We start from the raw sequence: 23,519 nt of genomic DNA, 5'->3' as shown, positions 1-23,519 counted from the left end.
GATTGTTTTACTTTTCTGCAGATAATCAATTAACAAAATTCTTTTTGCATCCCAAAAAACTGATGCCATAACCTTCTTTGCTGATCGTTGTGACTTAACCTGTTTTGGAACTAAACAACCAGCTTCAGTTCTCTGTAAACGTTTTTGTTTCAATTTAGGATCATGGTGGTAGATCCTATCATCCACAGTTATGAAACGACGCAAGATATCGGTTTTATTCTGCTCAAAACGTTCCAAATTATGCTGAGAAATTTGTTTCCGATCCAGTTTTTGTTGAATTGTCAACATGTTCGACACTTTCCACACAGATTTTTCGTATGTAATTAAAATTAAAATATGAAGCACTCGTTTGTCTGAGAAGCCTATGGCATTAGTAATTTCTCGCTTAGTCAAACTTGGACCTTGACTAACAATATTATGAGCTTGCTCAATGATTTCTGGCGTGGTTGCGGTTTTGGGTCGTCCTCCGCGTGGATCGTCTTCAAGCCTAGCACGACCACGTTCAAATTCACCAGCCCAAAATTTAACGGTGCGTTTTAAAGGTGATGACTCCTTATATACTTCTAATAATTGTTCATAAATTTTCTTTGCTTTAAATCTTTCAAAACAAAGAATCTAATCACTCCGCGATATTAAATTTTTTCTATATTAAAAAAATACTCTGACACTCCAAATGGCTTGTAAACAAAGAGTTAATTGATAGAATGACTTCTAACTTCGCATGTGTTCTCAGGACAGATGTAGCGACTTGAAAAAAGTACCCACTTGGAGTTAGTAGTGCTATTTCTTGGTGAGAGCAGAAACCTTTCAACCAACCTATATTATAATTATACCTTAACCGGCTAGAACAGTATCATACAGTGTGATATTGTTCGAAATGCTAACTTCGCTTCCTTGGAATAGGTCTCATGCTTTAGTGCTGATGACGATAAAGATTGACCATTAACAAGGACGAAGTTTTAAAGGCATCTCCATGCCTATTTGTACAGATGCTACTTAATACCATCGCTCATACATTGAAATCGCCTGCGACCATGTTTATGGTAGTTGTCAAAATCCTCTCAGTAGTTCGTCCAATATGTTTTCAAAAGCGTTTTGTGGTACTCTTAGTGGAATATAGTAACTATTCTCCAGATTTTGTCTTGAGAGTAGAATGACGTACCTAACAGCGGCTTGTCTTGGAAAGCTGTTGGAGATCCATGTCGTGTCTTTTATGTTTATGTACTGCTATACTCACCACATCAACTTTCTGCTCATATTCAGACTGCCTTAAAAGCTCTTATGCATTCTCCACACCTCACATGACTCTTATCGTCGGGATTCTTGCATGATTTCGCAGATGTCCGAATTCGAGACATCTTCTCAAATGTTTCGACCTTATTCTGCTTATCTGCATCCAATAGTGTCTTTACTTTCAGCGCAGACACGGTTAGTAACGGTGTTTGTGTTCCTAAGTTCGCTGCCCCAAGACTCTTAATAAATTTTTATCAAAATGGATTAGCTCTTCTTTCGAGTGCGTAAAGCTTCGGCGAAGTTCTCTTTAGCAGTGGTTTCGTCGAGATCCCGTATTTCCGCCATTGCTCTGTGGGTTAGTGCTAAAATCTATCTACGCTTGTTTTTCTAGCACTTTACTTACATTTACCAGATGTTTATCGGTTTTAAAATCACCCGTGTTCTTCATTTGGCTTTCTTTTAGTTCTAGCAAGATTTGTGCTCTGACCGTCTTTCTAAGCCTTGATACTTTTCCCTTAGTTCCTGCAAGGCATCATCTCTCTTGACAGATCTTACGAATTTGTAGTACAGACATTCTCTCAATAAATATAGCATCGGGTCGAGGTGGCGGTTCATGCGGTGTCTGGTGGTTTACGTTTGACTGCAATCCAACCATCTTGCTTTCCCTTTGCTCTTGACAGGGTTATCACTCTTTGCTTACTTGTTCAAGGCGACTTCAGATTTATTTGGCACTTTCTTATGGTTTTGTTTTTCTTGGGACGTGGCATTCGTTTTGGCTGTATTTTGTCACGCAGCCTCTTTGGTTAGCATTTCGCCAGTCGTTACTCCACCATCGTCTGGGCCGTGGCGTTGTACAACGCACACAAGATTCTTAATCGAGGAACTTCCCAGTTTTGGTACGAGCTTAAAGGGGTATGTTTCAACATTCGGTGTCCTTTGTCCCTTGTTATCACCATCACTCAGACTTTTAATTCCGCTGCTCATTATGATACCAAAAATGTTGTTGCTATTGTTGATATAGATTTGGTTCCTCATATTATTCTCCATCGTATACACGATTGCGGCCGAAATAGGTATGATCGGGGGCACTGTCCCTACCTTAGTTCCTTGAGGCCTGTCTTTCAATTGTCGCGGAAAGCACGGATGGACTGACCGTCGACCAAGGCAACGTGGGGTATTATTCCTACGTCTAATGCACACTTTTCAACTAGGGCTCATAGGGCAGACACATCGGCAGAGCAAGCTCACGAAACTTAAGAGGGGGCCTGTACCACTCACAATTTTCTAAAAAAACAATATGCAACTCTTTACTTACCGAATTTCAAGCTTTGTAGATTACTTAAGTATTCCTTCTTTGACAGGCGGACGAACAGACAGATATCCTGAATTCAATTTATTACAACAAATCCCCAAATCTGACTCAAATAATATCTACAATACATCCCATAAGGGGTTACATGGGTTTTACGGCTTCAAAAAACCAAATAATTTTTTATTGTCTTATTTAATTCTATAACACCTCTAGAATATTGCCCTAAATTCTCAAATTTATACCAGTAATAGTTTTCGAGATACAGCTTTGAAAAGTTGCGCGCTCAAGGTCAGCTATATGGCCACTTAAAACTTTAAACGCGTTTTTTTCGAAACTGTGTTTTCAAAGTCGGTTGTCAAAATTTCTCGTGAACTACTCAACCGATCTTGATGAAATTTTATACAGGTGTTTGAGGTACAATTTACTCGTGCTTGGACGAAGAATTTTTTTTCAATTATAACTATTTAAAAAAATATAAGTGTCGAGCAAATTTGACCGAAATTTTAATTTTGTTGTCTGCCAAAATTTCAATTTTATTTTTTTTTCCTTCGTTCAAGCACGAGTTTATGGTCTTAACTAAAACACATATTTGTTTTTTTTTTTTTAATTTTAGATGATCCTGTCAGAAGTTATGCTGACAACGCGGGCGAACCTTTTATTCGAGGGGTCACCGGAAATGACGTTACGATGGCGGAGTTTTAATAATTTTAATCTCAGAAATTATTCTTTAAATGTATATCTTTAAGACAAAAAAAAGTTTGAATCAAATAAATAATTTTTTATATAGAAAAAACTCAACCACAAATAAAGGTAAATAAATACATCAACTCCCCTCTCAAAACGCATTGAATTGGTATAACTACATCTTTTTATATACTGTCAAAATCGTAAAAGGTGTATCAAACTTGTCGTTTTCCTTGTGAGATATGAAAGCTAAGGTAAAAGTAGTCTGTACCGCTTCTGTAGCCCACTGCATTTTTTTAACTTAGCTCGATAAGTTTCAACAAAAATCGAAATGGAGGCACGATAAATTTAAACAGAATTTTAAACCACATTTTTGGTTTTGTATAACATGTTCCTAAGATATACAGGTGGGTAGAAAAGTTTCTGCTTTCAAACTGAAAAAATGCTGTTATTGGTACGAAATAAATTTTTTTATTCAATATTATCTCCCTTTACTTCAATACACTTATTCCCATGATCCTGCAATAATTTTATGTCATGCCTATAATGACTTTCCGGAAGCTCTGCACAATAACCGTCTACGGCTGTAATATCTTCGAAAAACGCTTTCCACGATTGAATTCTGAAGAGGTCATAATCGCTGGGAGCCAAATCTGGTGAATACGGTGGATGCTCATGCAATTCGTATAACATTTTTGTTAGCAGATGTATTGTCTGGATGAAAAATGATTGTCTTGTGCTGCAAACCAGGGTTTGATCGTTGTGACTTCACCTGCTTTGGAGCTAAACAACCAGCTTCAGTTCACTGTAAACGTTCTTGTTTCAATTTAGGATTATGGTGGTAGATCCAAGTCTCATCCATAGTTATAAAATGTTTCAAATTATGCTGAGAAATTTGTTTTCGATTCAGCTGTACTCGTTCGTCTAAGATGCCTATGGCATTAGTAATTTCACGCATAGTCCAACTTGGATCTTCACTAACAATATTATGAAGTTGCTCAATGATTTCTGGTGTGGTTGCGGTTTTTGGTGGTCCTTCGCATGAATCGTCGTTGAGCCTAGTACGACCACGTTTAAATTCAACAGCCCAAAATTCAACGGTGTATTTTGAGGGTGTGGACTTCTTTTACACTTCTACCAATTGTTCATAAATTTCCTTTGATCTTAAACCTTTCAAAACAAAAAATCTAATCATTCCGCGATATTAAATTTTTTCCATATTAAAAAAATACTCTGACGCGTCAACTTCAAATGGTTTTTAAACAAAGAATTAAATATTATTTTTTTTTTGGAAAAATTTTAAAATATTTTTTTTTTTGCGATTCAGCATAGAAAAATATAAGAAATTTTCACATCTATACGATCAACCTCTGATTTTTATTCGCTATTTTTATATTATTATATTCCATCCAGAGGCGATGAAATATTTTAATTGTAATACACTATAATTTGCATGTATTATATGGTAGTTCTATCAACCAATCAGTTATCCCCGCCAGGTGTCTCTCGTTGTCACTTCTCAACTAGCAAACATCACAGAGTAAGAATGAAAATAAGTCGGGTTATTTTATTCTCATCAAGTCAAGTTAATTTTATTCTCATAGCGAATTTAACATTATTTCTTCGTTCATTTGGTTTGTTATGAATAATTGTGCGTCGTTCGCCCTTCGATCTAGCGAAGTAGCCACAATGCCTTGGGATGCAACTATCAATGCTATTTTCTGTTGTGATATAATATTAAAAATGTCTTCCCGGTTCCACAGGGTGCGTCCTAAAAACAACGCCTGGTTCAGTAGCAACAAGCAGTGTAATCCATATACGTATGTAAATTCATATGGCGAGTATATTTTAATATCCAAGGTACGTTCCAAAGTAAACAGTAAAAAAGTAAACTCTAGTAGCGTCATCTATATGTCGACTAGTGCGTTACAATCTGCTATCCTTTATCGACTTCCAGTAAAAATTTCATGACATTTCATCTATTGGAAGTGAAGTTATTGCGTTTTAAGTGTCAGTATGTTTTTGTCATCGGTGCGAAAATGAGCTTCGAACAAACAGCCAACATTAAATTTTGTTTTAAAATTGGTAAAACTTTTACCGAAACATTTCAATTGATGAAACAAGTTTATGGCGATGATTGCCTATCCCGTAGCAGAGTGCACCAGTGGTTTCAACGTTTTCAAAGTGGTCGTGAGGACATAAATGAGAAATGAGCCGAAACCCAAAAAATCGCGCCTGGAGAAGTCAAAAGTGAAGATAATGCTGATTTTTTTTTATGATTCCAAGGGTATTGTCCACAAAGAATTTGTTCCACTGGGCCAAAACGTTAATGCGGTATTCTACCCTGGAGTTTTGAAGCGTTTGGTGCGCCGTATTCGACGTGTTCGGCCCAAATATCGCGGAGATGGAAGTTGGCGTTTGTTGCACGATAATGCGCCGTCTCATCGATCGACGTTTGTGACCGATTATTTGACCAAAAATCACATTTTAACAATCAACCACTCCCCGTATTCACTTGATATGGCACCGTGCGAGTTCTGCCTTTTTGGAAAAATGCATTTGCCGATGAAAGGAAAGCGTTATGCAGACGTGGAGCCCATGCAAAAGGCTTGCACCGGCATACTGGCGGCCATACCGGGCAACGAGCTGAAACACTCGTTCGACATGCTTTTGGACCGTGTAAAAAGCTGTATTATAGCAGAAGGAGACTATTTTGAATACAATTAATTGATTTTGCCAATAAAACCATTTGTTATGTATTTTTTTTTAAAAGTCCTGTTTACTTTGGAGCGCACCTTAACTTCAATTTATTTTACTTGCTATGCAAGTACAACCGTATTTGTTGGTTGAGTTCTTACGACTAATCAAGACATTACATTTTTGCGGAGACAACGACTAAATGCCTGACTACACTAGTACTTGCAGCCGGATGACTTCAAAGCCCTTTGGTGTAATCTGCCTCCCGAAATTGTTTATTATCTCTAGCAAGCTTGCAAATACATTGTCATCAATTCGATGGGGGTGAAATCAGATATGCAATCGCTAAGCTTATGTGTTTGTTGATGTTGACGCATACATAGCACTTTTCGGACATTGTTCCTAATGTTATTCGAATCGCTATGATTATGTTTTCATACAACATATACAATGACACCTTGCACTTGCAGATTCGACTGATGTTCAGAGAACTTAGAAGAACGAGAAGGTGCAGGTTCTAAAGCGAACATTTATTAAATTTCACGCAGGAGAAACAAATAACATTTCTGGCTTTTATAACAGCGGTGAATCTGTGCACATACAGCTCTCTTAACATGCCCAACGGCAAATTTTGAAGAGAATATAATTAGGCAATTCACAAGCATTGTCTTATGTCGTATTTCAATAGTCTTAAAAAATGCGACACTTGTGAGCACCCCTTAATCGTTGTATGTCATATTGTGTCATAATTCTACACTTCATCAGCTGATAGTTAAAAATTAAGAATACAAAAATGCCACGAGAAAGTGACAAAAATAAAATTATAGCTTCTTTATGTGAAAATCATGCATTAACTTTGGCCCAATGAAAGAGAAAGGCTGGAGATTGCGTCTGCCGAAGCCGAAGCTCCAGTTATGCAGCATGAAATTTACTATTCGCGTAAACGTAATATTCTGTAAAAATACAAGCGATTTGCGACTATAAATTGCGCATTAGGCAGGTAACGATAGGTTACCCAGGCAGTGTACATGACGCGAAAATATTTTCAAATTGTTTACTCGCAAAACATCCGGAACAATTCTTATCGTGTTTTCTTGTGTTTTATTCTGCACAACATGTAAATAAATTTCGAAACAGATAATAGAAACAGCAATTAAGTTTCGATGCCTCCATTTCCTTCAACATCAGGAAATATTAGGAGAAATTACTTGCTTCGTTATATAAAAAATCAAAATGCTTAATACTTATACACATATATGTATGTTCTATTATATATTCGTTAATCATACAAGTTAATAAAAATGCGTGATAATTTTACTTCATTTAATACAACTATATTTTTCTTTCTAATTTTTTTATTTTGCGTTAGGAACATTCATTGCAACATGGTTTTCATTGTATTTTCATATATATACTTCAAAAGGCACTAAGAACTATTAATATCACAAAAAAATTTATAACAACATAAAAGCTTCATTTAAAACATAAAAAAAAACACAAAAAAATAACTTAATAACAAATGTGAACTAAAAATGTAATAAATAAATAAATTACTTATATATAAGTCTAAGTTCCAACCTCTCCTGCATTTGCAATTTAATTTTTTCTATTTCTAATTTATCGTCAATTTCTCTTTTTTTTAGCTAAATTTCTTTTTACTTTAACTCTAGTTCTTTTTCTTTAATTGACATTTCCCTTTCCCTTGCTGCCACATCCATCTCTAAATTTTGCTTCCTTATCTTCGCAATCTCGCCATGAACCTCTAAAATATCCGACAAGGCAGTTTTGGAATAAATTCCCTTCTGCCTTCGACAAACGTGCCACATCCTCAACATCAACTGAACTGCCCGCTTCTTCTGCTTCCAATGGACTTGTTGAATCGCTTTCTATTAGGGTCATCAAGCTGTCTTCCACTACTGCAGAACTATTTAATCTGCTGCCGAAAAAAAAATTATGGTCACACCAAAAAAACATGAGATTTCATTAAAAGAATTTACTTTTAATTGTGTCGTCTTCCATACTTTCTGCACCTGTCGACCCTTCCCACGCCTTTGCTTTATTATAACTAGTGCGCATGTTGCGAATTTTGCGCGTTGGTTTCTTTTAAGCCGGTGGTTTCTTTTTAATAAAAATTATTTGACGTTGTTGTCAATACCACGATCGCACGGAAACGACGTTTTGCGCTGTTTGACGCCTTTATTCGCAACATAGAGTTTAAACGAATGCTTAAACCTAGTTTTTAAATTTATGCCCTAAACATTGTCCGGTTATCATATCCAATAGGAAAATAATAAATAAATCCTTAACAATTTAAGAAATGAAAAAAAAAAATTGAAATTGATACTTAATTTTCTCGCTTCATTTTGTGCAGTGTTATCTGAAGAGCAAGAGGTAAGTGTTCCGCGGTGGAAGGGCTTTGCGGTTGGTACAACAATCAGCCGGTTTGCATTATGTTGTTAAAGGTCTGTTTGTTCAGTAAGTATTAAGTTACCTCGTATTTCGTTTTTAAGCTGTTCTGAATTTGAATGAACTATGTCTATCAGTCTCTTTTTAGTTACTAAGTGAATTGTTCGATTGTATTTAGTTGTCGCAAGGAGGATTAACTCAATTGTATCAGAGATACATCTCTCGAGTTTCACGCCGATGATCCGTAAGATCATTCAATTTGACCATTGGTATTACTATGAGCGGGCGGTGTCATGTATATTTTTATTCGAAAATGATTTTTCAATATTGCCTTAATTGTTACATAATTAAAGGATCTTTCATTGTCGCAAACTAAAGTTTTGGCGTTTTTATAAAAATTAAGAAGGTCATAAATAGGCTTTTTTATATCAACTATAGCTCTTGATTTTATTGGAGTAGATAGCAAACTTAAAAAATTTATCTAACGAAGTTAGAAAATGGGTTTTATAAATAGATATATTTCCACCAAATCCTGGACTTTGCGGATGCCTTAGGTATTTGGCCTCACTACGAATTCTGCAACTTGATATAATATTATTTCTTTTGCCTTTTGACGTATGCATTGAAAATAGTAATTTTCTAAAATTTGTCGTATGTTCTCAAGTAATGAGCAAAGAGCTCTGTTATGTTCTGTTATTAAAATTTCTTTTTTGTCGTCCTCATTGAAGATATCTGACTTGTTTTTTTGTATGTCGAATTTTAACGGCCGGAAATTTAGTGATAATTCTATTCTGAATTTTTGCAAGAGTTGGAAAGTTACATAGTAAACAATTAAATACATTCGGATCCTCTATACTATTGAAAATGATATGATGTCTCATTCCGGACTTAAAAATTATTTTTGAGTTTTTGAAAAAGTTTTCCCTTCTTCAATGATTATCTGGTTTCGAAAACAATTTAAAGGATCTTTTACCGATAAGATGGTTTGTGTAAGGGATTCCTTACTATTTGCATAACCACTTTCCGATTCGTTGCTATCATCGAGTGCGTTTATACTTATACTAGCTTTTACCCGCGGCTTCGCTCGCATCGAATTCATCAAATAAGTATTTTACTTTTTTATTTGGAATTGGCTCGTTCGTTGTCGGATTGATGACTGAAGTATTGAAATGATATCCTGATTCACCTTTACTGAAAATTAATGGATACTGCAAAGCGTCATAAAATTTATGAGTATCAGCTACGCGCTTTAACGCATTATCATTTGCTCGTAACACTATGTCTCGAGGTGAGCACGGGTCACCAGTAACCAAAACAGCAACTTCATTGACCATCGGTGCATTATAACGCCTCCTGGTGAACATGAGTGACAACTTTGTAATTATCTAAAGGCCAGTTGTCTATCGCACTTTTAAAAATCTTCACCAAATCATTGTGACTGTGTAACATTCGTTGAATTTTTAATAATATTTCTCTTTCTACTCAATCTATATACAAGCAACGACGATTTACTTAATATACATAAAAATACATAAAATACACCTGCAAAAATTTATGCTGATCATTATTTCCTGGAAATAGTGATCCAATTTGATGATATATTTGTCCTTGTACAGTAGAGATTGGTGAAAATCCAGGCATTCTTATCACTTTATCAACTCCGAAGGATGTCATTTTAAGCAAGAATTATATTTCCTTATTTTACTTAGAAATCGTTTTGACTCATCTGTAACACTAAACAATAAAGTTTTTAAAGGTTCTTCTGGTTCACCAAGTAATGGAAGTGACTCTTTACCAGTGCTGCAGCACATTCCAGAATTTTCATCTTTCCATTTAAAAGCATCACAATACTGACATTTTTTATCCATTGAGCCAATAACAATTAAGGGATGATTAGAATACTCAACTAAGGGATCATATTGAAAACCAGTACCATTAAATACAGACCAATTCTTAGTTATGAAATTACGACGACGCGTGGTTCTTACTTCTGCATCATTAATTCTTCTTGCCTGCAATTGTTTTTGCGTTTCCGTTGCTCTTCTAGCTTCCTGCTGCTTAGCTTGTCTTTTCGAACGTACTCGTGCCTGATGAGAAGTTTCAGCTGCTCTCAAAACACGTTGTCGATCTGCTTGCTGTTGCCTTCTCAGCCCTGCTTGAACTTCACATTCTTTATTTCGTGTAACTTTAGCCTTACGCACCGGCGTAGAATTTCTTGACAGCGCCGATTTCCGCTTTCGAGGCATTTTTATATTTAATAAGAGTAACTAATAATATTTGTGTTATTTCTCTGATTTACGTTTTTTATACATTTATGTTTTCTTTCATTTTTAATTTTTTCGACAAACAATCATTTCTGCCAAACTTTTTTTTTTCAATTTCAAAATTTTCAAATTTATTTTCCAAACATATATAATCTTCCAAAATAATTTTTTTAATAATCCGTAAAAAATTTATAAATTTTGTAATAAAAAGTATCCTATGTTCATTCTGACACCTCTAAGAGTATATGTACAAAATTTCATGATGATCTGTTAAGTAGTTTTTGCGTGAAAGCTTAACAAACAAACGGACTTTCACATTTATAATATTAGTATAGATTGACTAGATAATGTGTCTGCTACCAGGTTTCCCTTTCCAGGTTTGTAATGAAATTGGGGAGAGAACTCTTCTAGAAATGCAAGCCATCGTTTTATTTTAACGTTTGAATTTTTGTCTGATATTGAAAACGTCAGTCTAAGAAAATATTTAAATTTATTTACACCGTATAAGTATTTACGAAGTATTGCTGAGATGAAAGGGTTCTAGAAATCATTGTAATTGATCATCCGCTTTGGGTGAGAACAGCACCTATACCATGAGAAGAGGAATCTGTTGTTAATTCTAATGGTTTGTCATAGTTAGGGTAGAGGAGGAGCACATCTGCGAAGGCAATAATTCGTATAATAATAAAAGCATCAAATGCATTGGTATCTAGTTTTATTTCGATTTTCTTAGACTGATTAGCCTTAATCTTACCATTTTCATCGCGCACATATTTTGTCAGAGGCTTTAATTGTAGCAAAATTGTTCACAAATTGTGGATAATAACTAGCAAGGCCCAAAAATTAGCGCAAGGCTCGTAAAGATTTTGGACTTAAAAATTTATTATATCTTATACTTTATCGGAACAAGTTTGTATTACATTTTTTGTTATTATAAAGTTCAAAAACTCAACACTTTGTTGAAAGAATTTAGATTTTTTCATATGTTAGTGATAAATAATAATTATTAATAATAATTAATAGGGATTTTGCTGTATCTCATAGCTGTCCTGTTTATCCTTTTCTGCCAATTTTATTTCGTGGAAGCCTGACTATAAATCTATTCTTGAGAAGAAAGTAGAGTTACCCATATTTGATAAAATTGCTGTCGTGTCTGGGATTGGGTATCTATCACTTATTGTTTTACTATTAAGTTTCCTAAAGTCTATTACAAGTAGGGATTTTTTATTGCCCTGTTCGTTTTGTCCTTTTTATCTATAACCCAAATACGGGACAGTCTTCCAATTCCTTCACGTAATAAGGTAGAGATTTCTGCATTAACAAATTCTGCTGCTGCCATAAGGTATGGATAGCTCCTAAAGTAGACCGGAGGGTTATCCATGGTTCTAATTGTGGCTACTATGTTTGTTTTATAGGGCAAAGCTCTATCAGGATTTGCAAATACTCTATCATGCCGCTGAAAAATTTGTGTGGTTTTATCTTTTATTGATTCTGGATAATTTGTGTCTTCTTTTGTAAGTTTATTAATATCGGCGAAACGATATTACGATAATTTCCCGTGTCCTCCGTGATATCTTAAAATTCCTAGCTTCATGTGAATGTTGCCGTCTATTTCTTTAAGGTGGTCAAACCCTATAATGTCATAGTATTTTCCAGACTATTTAGCAAAACTAATTAGAGAGCTCTTGTTAAAAATATTAACTGTGCAATAACGGTCTATTAATCCAGAGCCGTATATAGAAATTACATTAAAAGTCCTTTCTAATGTGGAGAGTTATTTCTCATCAGTTCATGATAAACACTGACACTCTAGAGCTAACGCCGAGCTTAGGTCGGTTGGTCTTGATGAAAATAGAATGTCACATTATGTTCTATTAAGACCAGAAATGAAGACACGAAGCGCATCTTTACGATACTTCTTCCAGAGAGACTCAATAAGTGGTTTGTCACCATGAGTCATTGCAGTTTTATTTATCGGCATAGTTAATTTGCTTTCGATCTCATCATAGTACTTGACAACTGATGACGATCCTTGAATGAGCATTAAAAGCTCTTGTTCGATCAAATATATCGCTTTTTTTCTCGCAGTTATCGCAGGAAAATTTAGAAGGATACGTAACGCGCCTGAACACCATAAATTCTGGCATACTTTTACCTAAATCCAAGGATTCGTCGCTGGTAATACTAGATTGAATTGTTACTGGTTGAAATTTGCCTACACGAGGAGTTGCTTCAATGCGGGACAATCTATTAGTTAATTCGTATATTATTAATGGGAAGTCTCGCCGTGTATGGTCAGTTGGAGCACGCACTGCAGCATTAAGCAGTGCTTGAATAGTTTGTGCTTCCATTGATAAGTAAGAGAACAAAAAATATAAAGGGAAAAAAATATCAAATGTTTGGTCCTGTCTGCCCTAGGACTGGCTATTTCTTAATGCATCGTTCTTGTTTTTATTATCCTTTGTCGTTTTACTATTTATGTGGGTTTCAGGATTACCCACTTTAATTTACATATGTTCGTTCCTCTTATTAAATGAGTAATTACTGTATTTTAATTTCGTGGATCGAAATACAATAAGTTATTTGTTTTATTTAAAAATGGATTTATAAACGATTATTGGCTATTTTTAATTAAACTAAAAAATGATAGTACAATATAAATCAATAAAAAATTGTCATTTGAACCTTCATTCCGCAGCACACGTCTTACGTCTTTGGCGATCGTCTTCAATCTTTTTGCTTGCCGCTCGTTGATCTCTTCTCTTCTACAAACTGCCTTAACCCTTTCATTCCCACGATCGGCAATCCTGTTATGCATTCGAACCGAATCTTGCGTCGCTGTCTTTAACCCACGGCTGCATATATTCAGCTGTTGTTGTTGAGTTGATAATGCCTTCTGAGTTTGTAAGCTTTCGTACATCGTATGAATAATTGCTGTTGACTTTAGTTATTTTGTATTGTCCCTAAAATTTTGGTTTTAGTGTAAAACCACTATCGAACTGCGTGCGTTTGATTGCTACCAAGTCGTCAACTTTGTACTGCTGGGCTTGTTTGCGTTTAAGGTTGTATGTTTTCTTGTTCGCGCTGAAATTTAAATATTTCTAACTTTGCTTGCTTATGTTGTTCATTCTGTTTGCTGTTAAATAATTCTGTGATTTATTGATGGATAAGATCACGTGTTTGGGTATCATCTTTTGTTCACATCTTTGCGCCAATCAATAATTCAAAATGCGTTGGGTTTATACGTCATGAAAATGTCGAATTAATTGTTTGTTTAACTCTCTCTACATATTTTTACCATTTCGTTGGGGTTTATACTGAGCTTCGATAAGGCTGAAATAATGACGGCGTTTATTTTCTCGACCTGCCCGCTCAAGCGAGGTAACCCTCTTGTTATCTGGAATAGTTTTATATTTTCGCTATCACAATATGTTTGGAAGTCGTTTTAGGAAAAAGCAGCTGTCGCAGATAATATTTGCTGGATTTCCAAAAATTATGCTCTGATTTTGCAGCTTTGATATGACTTCGGACGTCGTTGTGGATTTTGAAGGATACAGCCAGCAAAACTTAGTGAATGAGTCAACCACTGCTAAAATGTGCAATTGTTAAGGAAATTCAAATGTTTTTTATTTAATGTGAAGTACAATCGATACGAATATAACATCATTCAAATTTCGAGTACTTTTTTCACTAAATAAAGTCGTATGTCACGAATAGCGCGTTCAATATTGACTTATAAAGCTTGAAGAGATTCTTGCTAAAGACCAATGACTTCAAATAACCCCCAAAGAAGTAGTCTAATGGTGTTAAATCAAAACTTCTTGAAGCCATTCAATGTCACAATTTCTTAAAATTATCGAATCTACAATCTTTTGTCGTAATAATTCGGTTGTTGCAAGTGATGTGTGGCACGTTGCTCCGTCTAGTTGGAACCAGATGTTGTCAAGATCAACTTCATTCAATTGCGGCCATAAAAAGATGGTTACTATCGATCTGTACCGCTCTCCATTAACATTAACGGTGTCACCCGCTTCATTTTGAAGTACGGACCGATGTTTCCACCAGACTCAAAACCACACCAAACTGTCAATTTAGATGAATTTAATGGTTGTTCATGAATAATTTGTGGATTTTCTTCGCACCAGAATCGACAGTTTTGTTTATTTACGCACCACTCACCACAACCATAACGACCGTTGATCGCAAAAGCGCACGAAAATTTGCAATTGGAGAAGGATTATTTTGATAATCAAATTTAATAATTAGTAAACGTTGTTCTGGCGTATGAATATCTTTCCGCGATGAAATTTTAATAATTACTGAATACAATGAAAAAAAATTAAAGATCATGACATATTAAAAATGGCCGAAACGACATTTAGAAATCTTATCATGCTTATTTGAAAGCCCGATAGCTTTTATTTGTTGATTACAGTGGACCCAAAAAATCTATGAGAAATGTATGTAGTGGGTTTTCTTCCTTATGCAACGGATTTAGTACTTGTAAACCTTCTTGTTTGTCTTTTTTTCGATTGGTTAATATACACAATACACAACAATTATCGTATTTTTTAAATTTATCGTCGATATTTGGTAATGTAATACCTTCGTGGTAAATTTTAAAAAATCGCGTTTACGTGCCTTTGGAAAGCTCCTGGAGAATTGGACAATCCAAACGTTACTTTTCAAAGTTGTTACTGACTGCGTTACAAACGTGGTATACTTTCTGCTGGATTTTGCCACTGGAACGTGCAAAAGTCCGTTTTTAAGGTCGATAATGCTAAAAATCGTTGCATTTCGTAAGCGATCTAATTAGTCGCATATGAAATATAACGAAAATCAATGCACAGTCTCTGTGACCCCTCTCGGTTTTGATTAAATCTGAATTAGACACTTCTATTACACACCGTTACACCGTCTTTTAGCCATTCATCAATTTAATTATCAACAACAGCTACTTGTGAAAAGCACACGGAGGGGTCTACAAAAAATTGGAGATTCATCACTTAATACGACTCGCATTTCTACATCTTTTGTAGCAGTCTTTATTGGTTTATATTTATAGGTATATCAGTTCGTATACTTTTTGTTTAGCCGCTGCATTCGCTTTAACACCAATATCAAGTTCATATTTGTCAATCACTGTATTTATTTTCATTAAAACCACTTTCACATAATGTTAATTGTCCATCTAGATTTTTTTGAATTTTTAAACTATCACGATTAATTCTTATTTTAAATTTGGTTTTATTTTATTTACACACACTGTATACTCAGTTTTGGTATATTTAAATTCTTTCATCTTAACATTTGTCACCAACCTTTATTGATTAGATCAAGGCTTGTTACAATTTGACGAGTATTTGCATTTACTTCTTTTTTGTTTTCTTCACAATTTTCTGAAATATGTCCGAAACGATAACACCTAAAACACTTTCTGCCTTCTTCCTTGTTTTTTGCAGCTGTTTGACAAATATTCTTTTTCACCACAGTTGTAACGGCAAAAAGTCAGCCATACACACAGGGGTCCACATATTTGGTATGTGGGGGCTTGAACAGTTATGGTCCGATTTTGACAATTTTTAGACTCGAGAGGTGTGCCAATGGCACTATTTTTGCATAGTTTGAACTGATTATATTCATAGGTGCTTGATTTATGTACTGGAAAGTGAAGAGATCATATGGAGTTTAACATGTGCTATATAAAAGTAGGCGTGGTTGTAGTCCAATTTCGGCCATGTTCACAATGTAACATACGATCGTCAGGATAATGTTATGTACCGAATTTGGTTGAGTAAGTCCTTAGATATGTGATTTCACCTAAATGTGGCGGTACCAGGCCGATCGTCCAATTTTGACCCCGGCTTCTATAAAGCCCTCTTGTATCATCCTGGGTGTAAAATTAATGTCTCTGGCGCATTTAATTATTGATTTATCGCGCTTTTAGTAGTTTTTAACGAAACCGTACTATGGGGAAAGGGCGGTGTTATAATATTATACACTGTCGGTAGAGGTTCTTAAAATGTTTGCCCTATGTGAATTTGGTTATTACAGTGTTAGTGTTTTAGAAGATATTTACATTAAACCTTCGAGAGGCCGAAGCCACGCCCGTTTTTAAAAATTTTGAGCCTACAGGTGCCCCTTGGTACTAAAATTCCCTGTACTAAATTGCAGTTTTATATTTTAATTTAATGCTTAAATAAGACATTTTAGAAGTTTTCAATTAATAGCGTCTTGTGGGCGTGGTGGTGGTCCGATTACGTTCATCTACGAACTCGTCCTCACCTTTTTATACTCTCGCAACTTGTTGCTACAGAGTATAATAGTTTTGTTCACCTAACGGTTGTTTGTATCACCTAAAACTAATCGAGTTAGATATAGGGTTATGTATATATAAATGATCAGGATGAAGAGACGAGTTGAAATCCAGGTGACTGTCTGTCCGTCCGTCCGTGCAAGCTGTAACTTGAGTAAAAATTGAGATATCTTTATAAAACTTGGTACCGTAAGACGGTTGGTATTGCAGATAGGCGTAATCGGACTACTGACGCGCCCACAAAACGCCATTAATCAAAAACAAATAAATAGCCATAATTATGCTCCGAAATAAAATACAAGACTGTTATTTGGTACACAGGATCACATTAAGGAGGGGCAGATGTAGTTAAAAATCTTTGGTACCGCCCCTAATAGGTTTAATCTGCATATCTCCTAAACTGCTGAAGCTATAATAACAAAATTCACTGGAAGCAAATGTTTTTAGTAACTCTACCTACAGTGTGAAAATGGGTGAAATCGGATGACACCTCCCCACTCCCTATATAACGGTACTGTTAAAAAATACTAAAAGTGCGATAAACCAAGCACTAAACAAGTCAGAGACATTAAATTTTATCTCTAGGATAGTATGAGATGACTTTGTAGGGACCGCGTTCAAAATTAGTCAGTGGGCGTGGCACCGCCAACTTTTAGGTGAAAACCCGTATCTTGGGATCCGCTTAACCATTTTCAATTATGTCTGATTTTTTCACTTTCCAGTATGCATATCAAGCAACAATGATTGTATCGGGGTAAAACTTTGCGTGACTAATGCGTTTAAAGTATGCCACATTGTGACCAAAACTTATCTAAATTGTATCAAAACTGTTCAAGCCCCTAGGTACTGAGTATGTTAACCCCAGTGCCTATAGTTGACTTTTTATCGGTCAACATAAAATAATTACAGCCCTGAGCCAGATGTCGTATTATATATACATACATACATGATTCAACCATTTCACTAATATCTTGTTTAGAAAGATCCTTTTTTTACAATATTCTATATTTTTTTAAATTAATAATGCTTTATTTAATATTTAAAACTAAAAGTTACTGAAGGAGGTATATTAAAAGCGGCTGCTTCATTTATAAAATTATTTTTTCATTTTTGAGAGTTTGACTCTTCAAATTCGCTATTTCATTTAAAGTTGCTACAATTTTGTAATGTTGTGCTCTTGCACTTGGTATACGATTTTTTCATATCGTGCAATCGTGCAATCTTGCACGAATTAGAGAATAATAGTATATTAATAACAATTTAAGGCTAAAAATAACGAAATAATGAAAAAATATAATTTTAGCACTTTTCGGCTGTTGTCAAATTAATTAATTGTAAAAAAATAACCTTTTTTTGTATATATTACAGCCAGAAAATCTTCTTTACTACAGTCCAAATAATGACAGTAAAATAATGATTAGTGATTTTGGGTTGTCGAAGATGGAAGACTCCGGTATTATGGCAACTGCATGTGGTACACCAGGTTACGTAGCGCCGGAAGTTTTGGCCCAAAAGCCATATGGAAAAGCGGTTGATGTGTGGAGCATAGGAGTTATTTCTTACATATTACTCTGTGGTTATCCACCATTCTACGATGAAAATGATGCAAATCTTTTTGCTCAAATTTTAAAAGGTTAGTTTAAAATATTTATTTAATTTATTATTGTATATTATTATATATACAGTATGTGCTATAGGAATAGGAGAATAATTTATTTCTTTATTAAATTATACTTCATAAGTACACAATTAGTAATATATCAAAAAATGCCGACTAATTAGGTTTCATAGTTTGCCTGTTAATGTAAATGCATATACGTATGTGAGTTTGGTACACAAAAACTGTTTAAATGAGTTAAACTCCCTCCTCCAAGTACACCACTCTACTCGGGAAAAACTGGCGCCCCCTAATAATGCCCACCACATACTCACCAATACACCACACCAGATGACACCACACAGGACAACACAACATACCATCTTTACATTCGTTTTCGTCTACGGGCCTGAATGCCACATCATCATTCGCATATACACCTCATTCGACAAGGTAGCGATCTTACGCGCAACTGTTCGTTGACAACTGTTGGACACCGATACCTCCTGATTTTGATCGCCATCATCCGAAAGTCGTTTCGCGGAATTGGATTCTCAACGCTCCCCTCGTCTACATCATATTGTTACTTTGCATAAGCATTGTTGTTATAATTTTAAATAAACTTGTGGTTTAATCGAAATGGTCAAAATACTAAGTTCAACGGAAACTTTTATTTTTAAAATTTGAATAGAGTGGGAAAGGTATGTGCTTCCCGATAAATTTGTTAAGCAAATAATTATGGTCCTTCGAGTGGACGGCACTATGGGTAGTTAAACATACAAGAAAAAAAAACATATATTAAAATAACGTGAACAACAAATAATGTGAAAAAAAAATTTAACAAACAGTGAAAAAACAAAAAATTAAAAAAAAACAAAAAACAGGTGCAGTGACAAAAGTGCGGTGCCAAAAAGTGAACAAAAACAAAATAAGGTGATGTGACAGCTATTGGGAAAAAAAACAACAACCAAGCCCAGAAAGTGCAGTCATATTATATATAGAAATATATAAATATATATAATTGTTATATGTGTATATAAAGAAAAAATATGGGCATATATATACACATGCATACATACATATCGAAAAAGTGAAGTCGAGAGTTCAGTGACCCAACATATGTTCGTACACATACACGTTCATATATAACACAAACGTGGAAAAGCGGCAAAACACATTTAATGTGTCAAAAAACAAAAACATAAAATCAAATACTTAAACACAAAAACAAACGGGCGCGAAACCAAAACCCAAAAACTCTAAACGCGGCGCGAAACCCAAAAATATAAAAAAAAACAAAAACAGAAAAAAAACAATATTAATCAAAAACGGGCGCGAAATTAACAATAAAATATACATATAGAGCCAAAACACAGGGAGAGAGCTGCACAACAGGCAACAGCTGGCGTCAAGGAAAAAAGGGCATACACAAAAAACCCTAAAAAAAAAAAAACAAAAAAAAAACAAATACATTCTCCCCAAAAGTCCCTTGAGGCGAGACAAAGTAAGTGTATCGTTTTCATTTTTATTTATTATATATGTATGTTTGGAAATCCTCTATACCATTAAAACGAAAAAAAATCCGTTTTAACAGTTTGAAACCACGGGTACAGGAAACGGAAAATATAAAAACAAAAAAAAAAAAAAAAACGGAACTAAAAATTTAAGTACTATATACTGATAATTTTTCCTAACGTTAACGGAAAATTTCAAAAAACAGATAAAAAAAAAACGGGAGAATATACTTATTCACATATATACTTATATTTACATATATATGTATATATATATTATATTAACAAATTATTGATTGCCTTAGTTTATGCGCTTACCTTTGTATATATATATACACACAACAACCACAAAATAAAAAATAAAAATTCAAGTATTTACTTGCAAAGAATTTCCGGCAGTACCCCTTAGGCTTAATAAAGCAATAAGCAGGACTGCGTAACAAAAAGTAAGCTAAAGGCACAATAACAGTTACAGCAAAAAGACAAACATACAAACATACATATATATACATTCAATCGGCAAACAATATGCAAATTGCATTTGCCGATAAATCTTATAACTAAACATTCACTTATATTTTTACACATATATTATATCAGAATATAGTAACATTTGGCAACACTCCAAGCTCTTAAGCTGTAATTTTTTAGCTGTGTACATTTGTGTTTTTATTTTAAAAAATTCTTGAAGTTTAATTGATTTTTATTACCGTGTTTATACAAATTTTTAGTGATTAAACTCTCAGTTTCATGATAAGTATTAAATGTTCTGTTTTGTGCGGTATTAAAAAGTTTAAACTTTCAAATTTTTGGTGCCGAGTCAGCCTTTTGTTTCATTTTGTTTTATTTTATTCTATTTTCTCTCTTTGTTTATCTTATTTACTTCTTTATTCATCTATTCAAATCGATCTATTTAAAATTTATAGGGAGACACGCAATGGCTTTAACGAAATCGGTCGTGATCTTGTAACCCTCACTGAAAAATTTAGGCACTATGAAAAATTGTTCAAATCTTTTAAGTGCCTGAATGATTCTCACGAATGCTCTAAACCTGCTCCTAAGCGTAAACGTCCTTCCGATGAAGTAACACTTAGTTCTTCTGTTCAGAAAAGAACGTCTCCTCCCAATGACCTAATAAATCTCTCTTCTCCTTGCCCAAAAGGTGATAAGCCGTCAACTTCCAAAGAGCTCAATTCCCCAAAAGCTTTATCTAATAGTAATAAGTGTCTCACAATTCCAGAGGCTCCCCCTATTAACTTAGTAGCATCAGTTAATAATTTGATAGTTATTCCACCTAAAAAGTCTATATTTATTTCGAGACTTGCCAAAGATACCTTGGTGGAGTACATTAAATCTTACATTTCGTCACGTTTAAAAATCTATGATATCAATATACGTAAATTTAACTTCAATTATGATAGAAGTATATCATCGTTTAAAATAGACGTATCTCTTGAAACATTCAAAAAGATCTTAGATAGTTCATTCTGGCCACCTGGGGCTTTTGTACGCGAATTTAAACCTAAACTTAGAAGTCAAACTGAGGAAAACATTGTTAAATTACCAAAAGCAACCACCGATATAAAAAACTGATTAGTAGAAATTCGCTAAGCATTTATTATCAAAATGTTAGAGGTCTTAATACAAAAATAACTGACTTGTATTTGAACAGTTCCAATTTTAATTTCCATATAATTGGATTTACAGAAACTTGGTTAAAACCTCACATTTTTGATTATGAGATTTTAAACAGCGAATTTCAAATTTTTAGATGTGATCGACTGAACAGAATCGGTGGAGGTGTTCTATTTGCCGTGCATTCCTCTATCCCATCTGAAAATATTCTTGTTCCAGGGACCGACTCATTTGAATTTAAATGTATTAGAGTATACGTTAATAGTTGCTTTATTTATTTAACCCTATCGTATATACCACCCCATTCGGACTTATCTGTATACATGCAGCATGCTTCTTTAATAAATAGTGCTACCTCGATGGCTAATAATGCAGATTCAATAATTGTATTAGCTGATTTCAATTTACCGTGTGCCTTGTGGAAACCTTTCGATGACTATATCGTGCCGATTTGCAATCGGTCATGTTTTAATGAGTTTTTCGAAAAAATGTCCGAGTTGGGTCTGAACCAAATTAATTTGATTCCGAATAAATTTGGTAAATGCTTAGATTTAGTATACGTTGATACCTCTGCAAAGTGTTCCGTTATTCAGAGTAATCCTCTTGTTCTACCAGAAAACTCTTATCATCCTGCTTTGGAAATATCTGTCGAAATCTCAGGCATTGTACGGGATAATAATCATCAAACTTCGTGCTTCTGTACTCGGTTTAACTTTGCAAAAGCTAATTTAAAAAAATTAAATACAGAACTTTCTACAATAACATGGCCTAATTATAATGGTGACATTGAATTGAGTGTCTCTCATTTTAATAACATTATTATGAAATTATTTGAAAAGTATGTTCCAATAGTAATTGTTAATAAAAGCAAAAGTATAAGTCCGTGGTTTTCGAAAGAGTTATATAAATTGAAAAACAGAAAAACTTGAGCCTTTAAACATTTTAAAAAAACCGGTTCACTTGTCGACTATTCTAAATATTCTCTATTGCGTCGACAATATTTTGACCTAAACAAAAAATGTTATAATAATTACTTAAATAAAGTTAAAAAAAATATTGTAAGTAATCCAAAATCGTTTTATGATTTCGTCAACTCCAAACGCAGGATTTCCAAATTTCCGTCCGCAATGAAATACAAATCTATCATTTCAAGCGACAATGATATTATATCCAATATGTTTGCAGAATTTTTCAAGTCAAACTACTGTAATAATTCTTCCAAAACTTTTTCTTATCAGCAAGTGCTGTGTTCGAATACTTTAATTAACGCTCCAATTATTTCTGAAGAAGACGTCCTTTTTAATTTAAATAAGTTAAAACCATCTTTTAGTTATGGCCCAGACATGATACCCTCATGCTTCCTAAAAAATAGTGCCAAATATATTTACTTGCCTTTGACAAGGATATTTAATTCCTCTCTTAAACACGGTATATTTCCTTCAATATGGAAACAGTCATTTATAATCCCTTTGCATAAAATGGATTTAGATCCAACATTGAAAACTATAGAGGTATCGCAAAACTATCAGTTATACCTAAACTTTTTGAAGCTATCATCACTGACCATATAACCTTTTCGATTTCTCCGTTAATTTCCTGATCTCAGCATGGATTTCGTAAAGGCAACTCGACTATAACAAACTTACTTGAATTTTTAAACCATGTATCATTGGGTTTTAGGGAACATAAGCATACGGATGTTATATACACAGACTTTAGCAAAGCTTTCGATAAAGTAAATATCTCGATTCTCATACATAAACTTGATCTGCTGGGCTTTCAGCCAAGATTCCTTTATCTATTAGTCTATCTATCTATACTATCAGTTATACCTAAACTTTTTGAAGCTATCATCACTGAC

At 34.3% G+C, this 23,519-nt stretch overlaps 1 protein-coding gene across 7 annotated transcripts in view; it reads left to right on the top strand.

Moving 5' to 3' along the window:
• Positions 1–23,519, top strand: part of CaMKI (Calcium/calmodulin-dependent protein kinase I) — a 407,212-nt gene that overhangs the window by 320,242 nt on the left and 63,451 nt on the right. For all 7 annotated transcript variants that reach the window (XM_070112309.1, XM_070112308.1, XM_070112305.1 and 4 more), the window contains one exon: positions 18,281–18,545. In XM_070112309.1, coding sequence (XP_069968410.1) covers positions 18,281–18,545 — 265 coding nt within the window. The remainder of the gene's footprint in view (positions 1–18,280; positions 18,546–23,519) is intronic.

The sequence above is a fragment of the Bactrocera oleae genome, chromosome X (assembly GCF_042242935.1).
Source record: "Bactrocera oleae isolate idBacOlea1 chromosome X, idBacOlea1, whole genome shotgun sequence".
Classification (NCBI taxonomy): Eukaryota; Metazoa; Arthropoda; class Insecta; order Diptera; family Tephritidae; genus Bactrocera; species Bactrocera oleae.
This window is presented reverse-complemented; position numbering and strand designations above follow the sequence as displayed.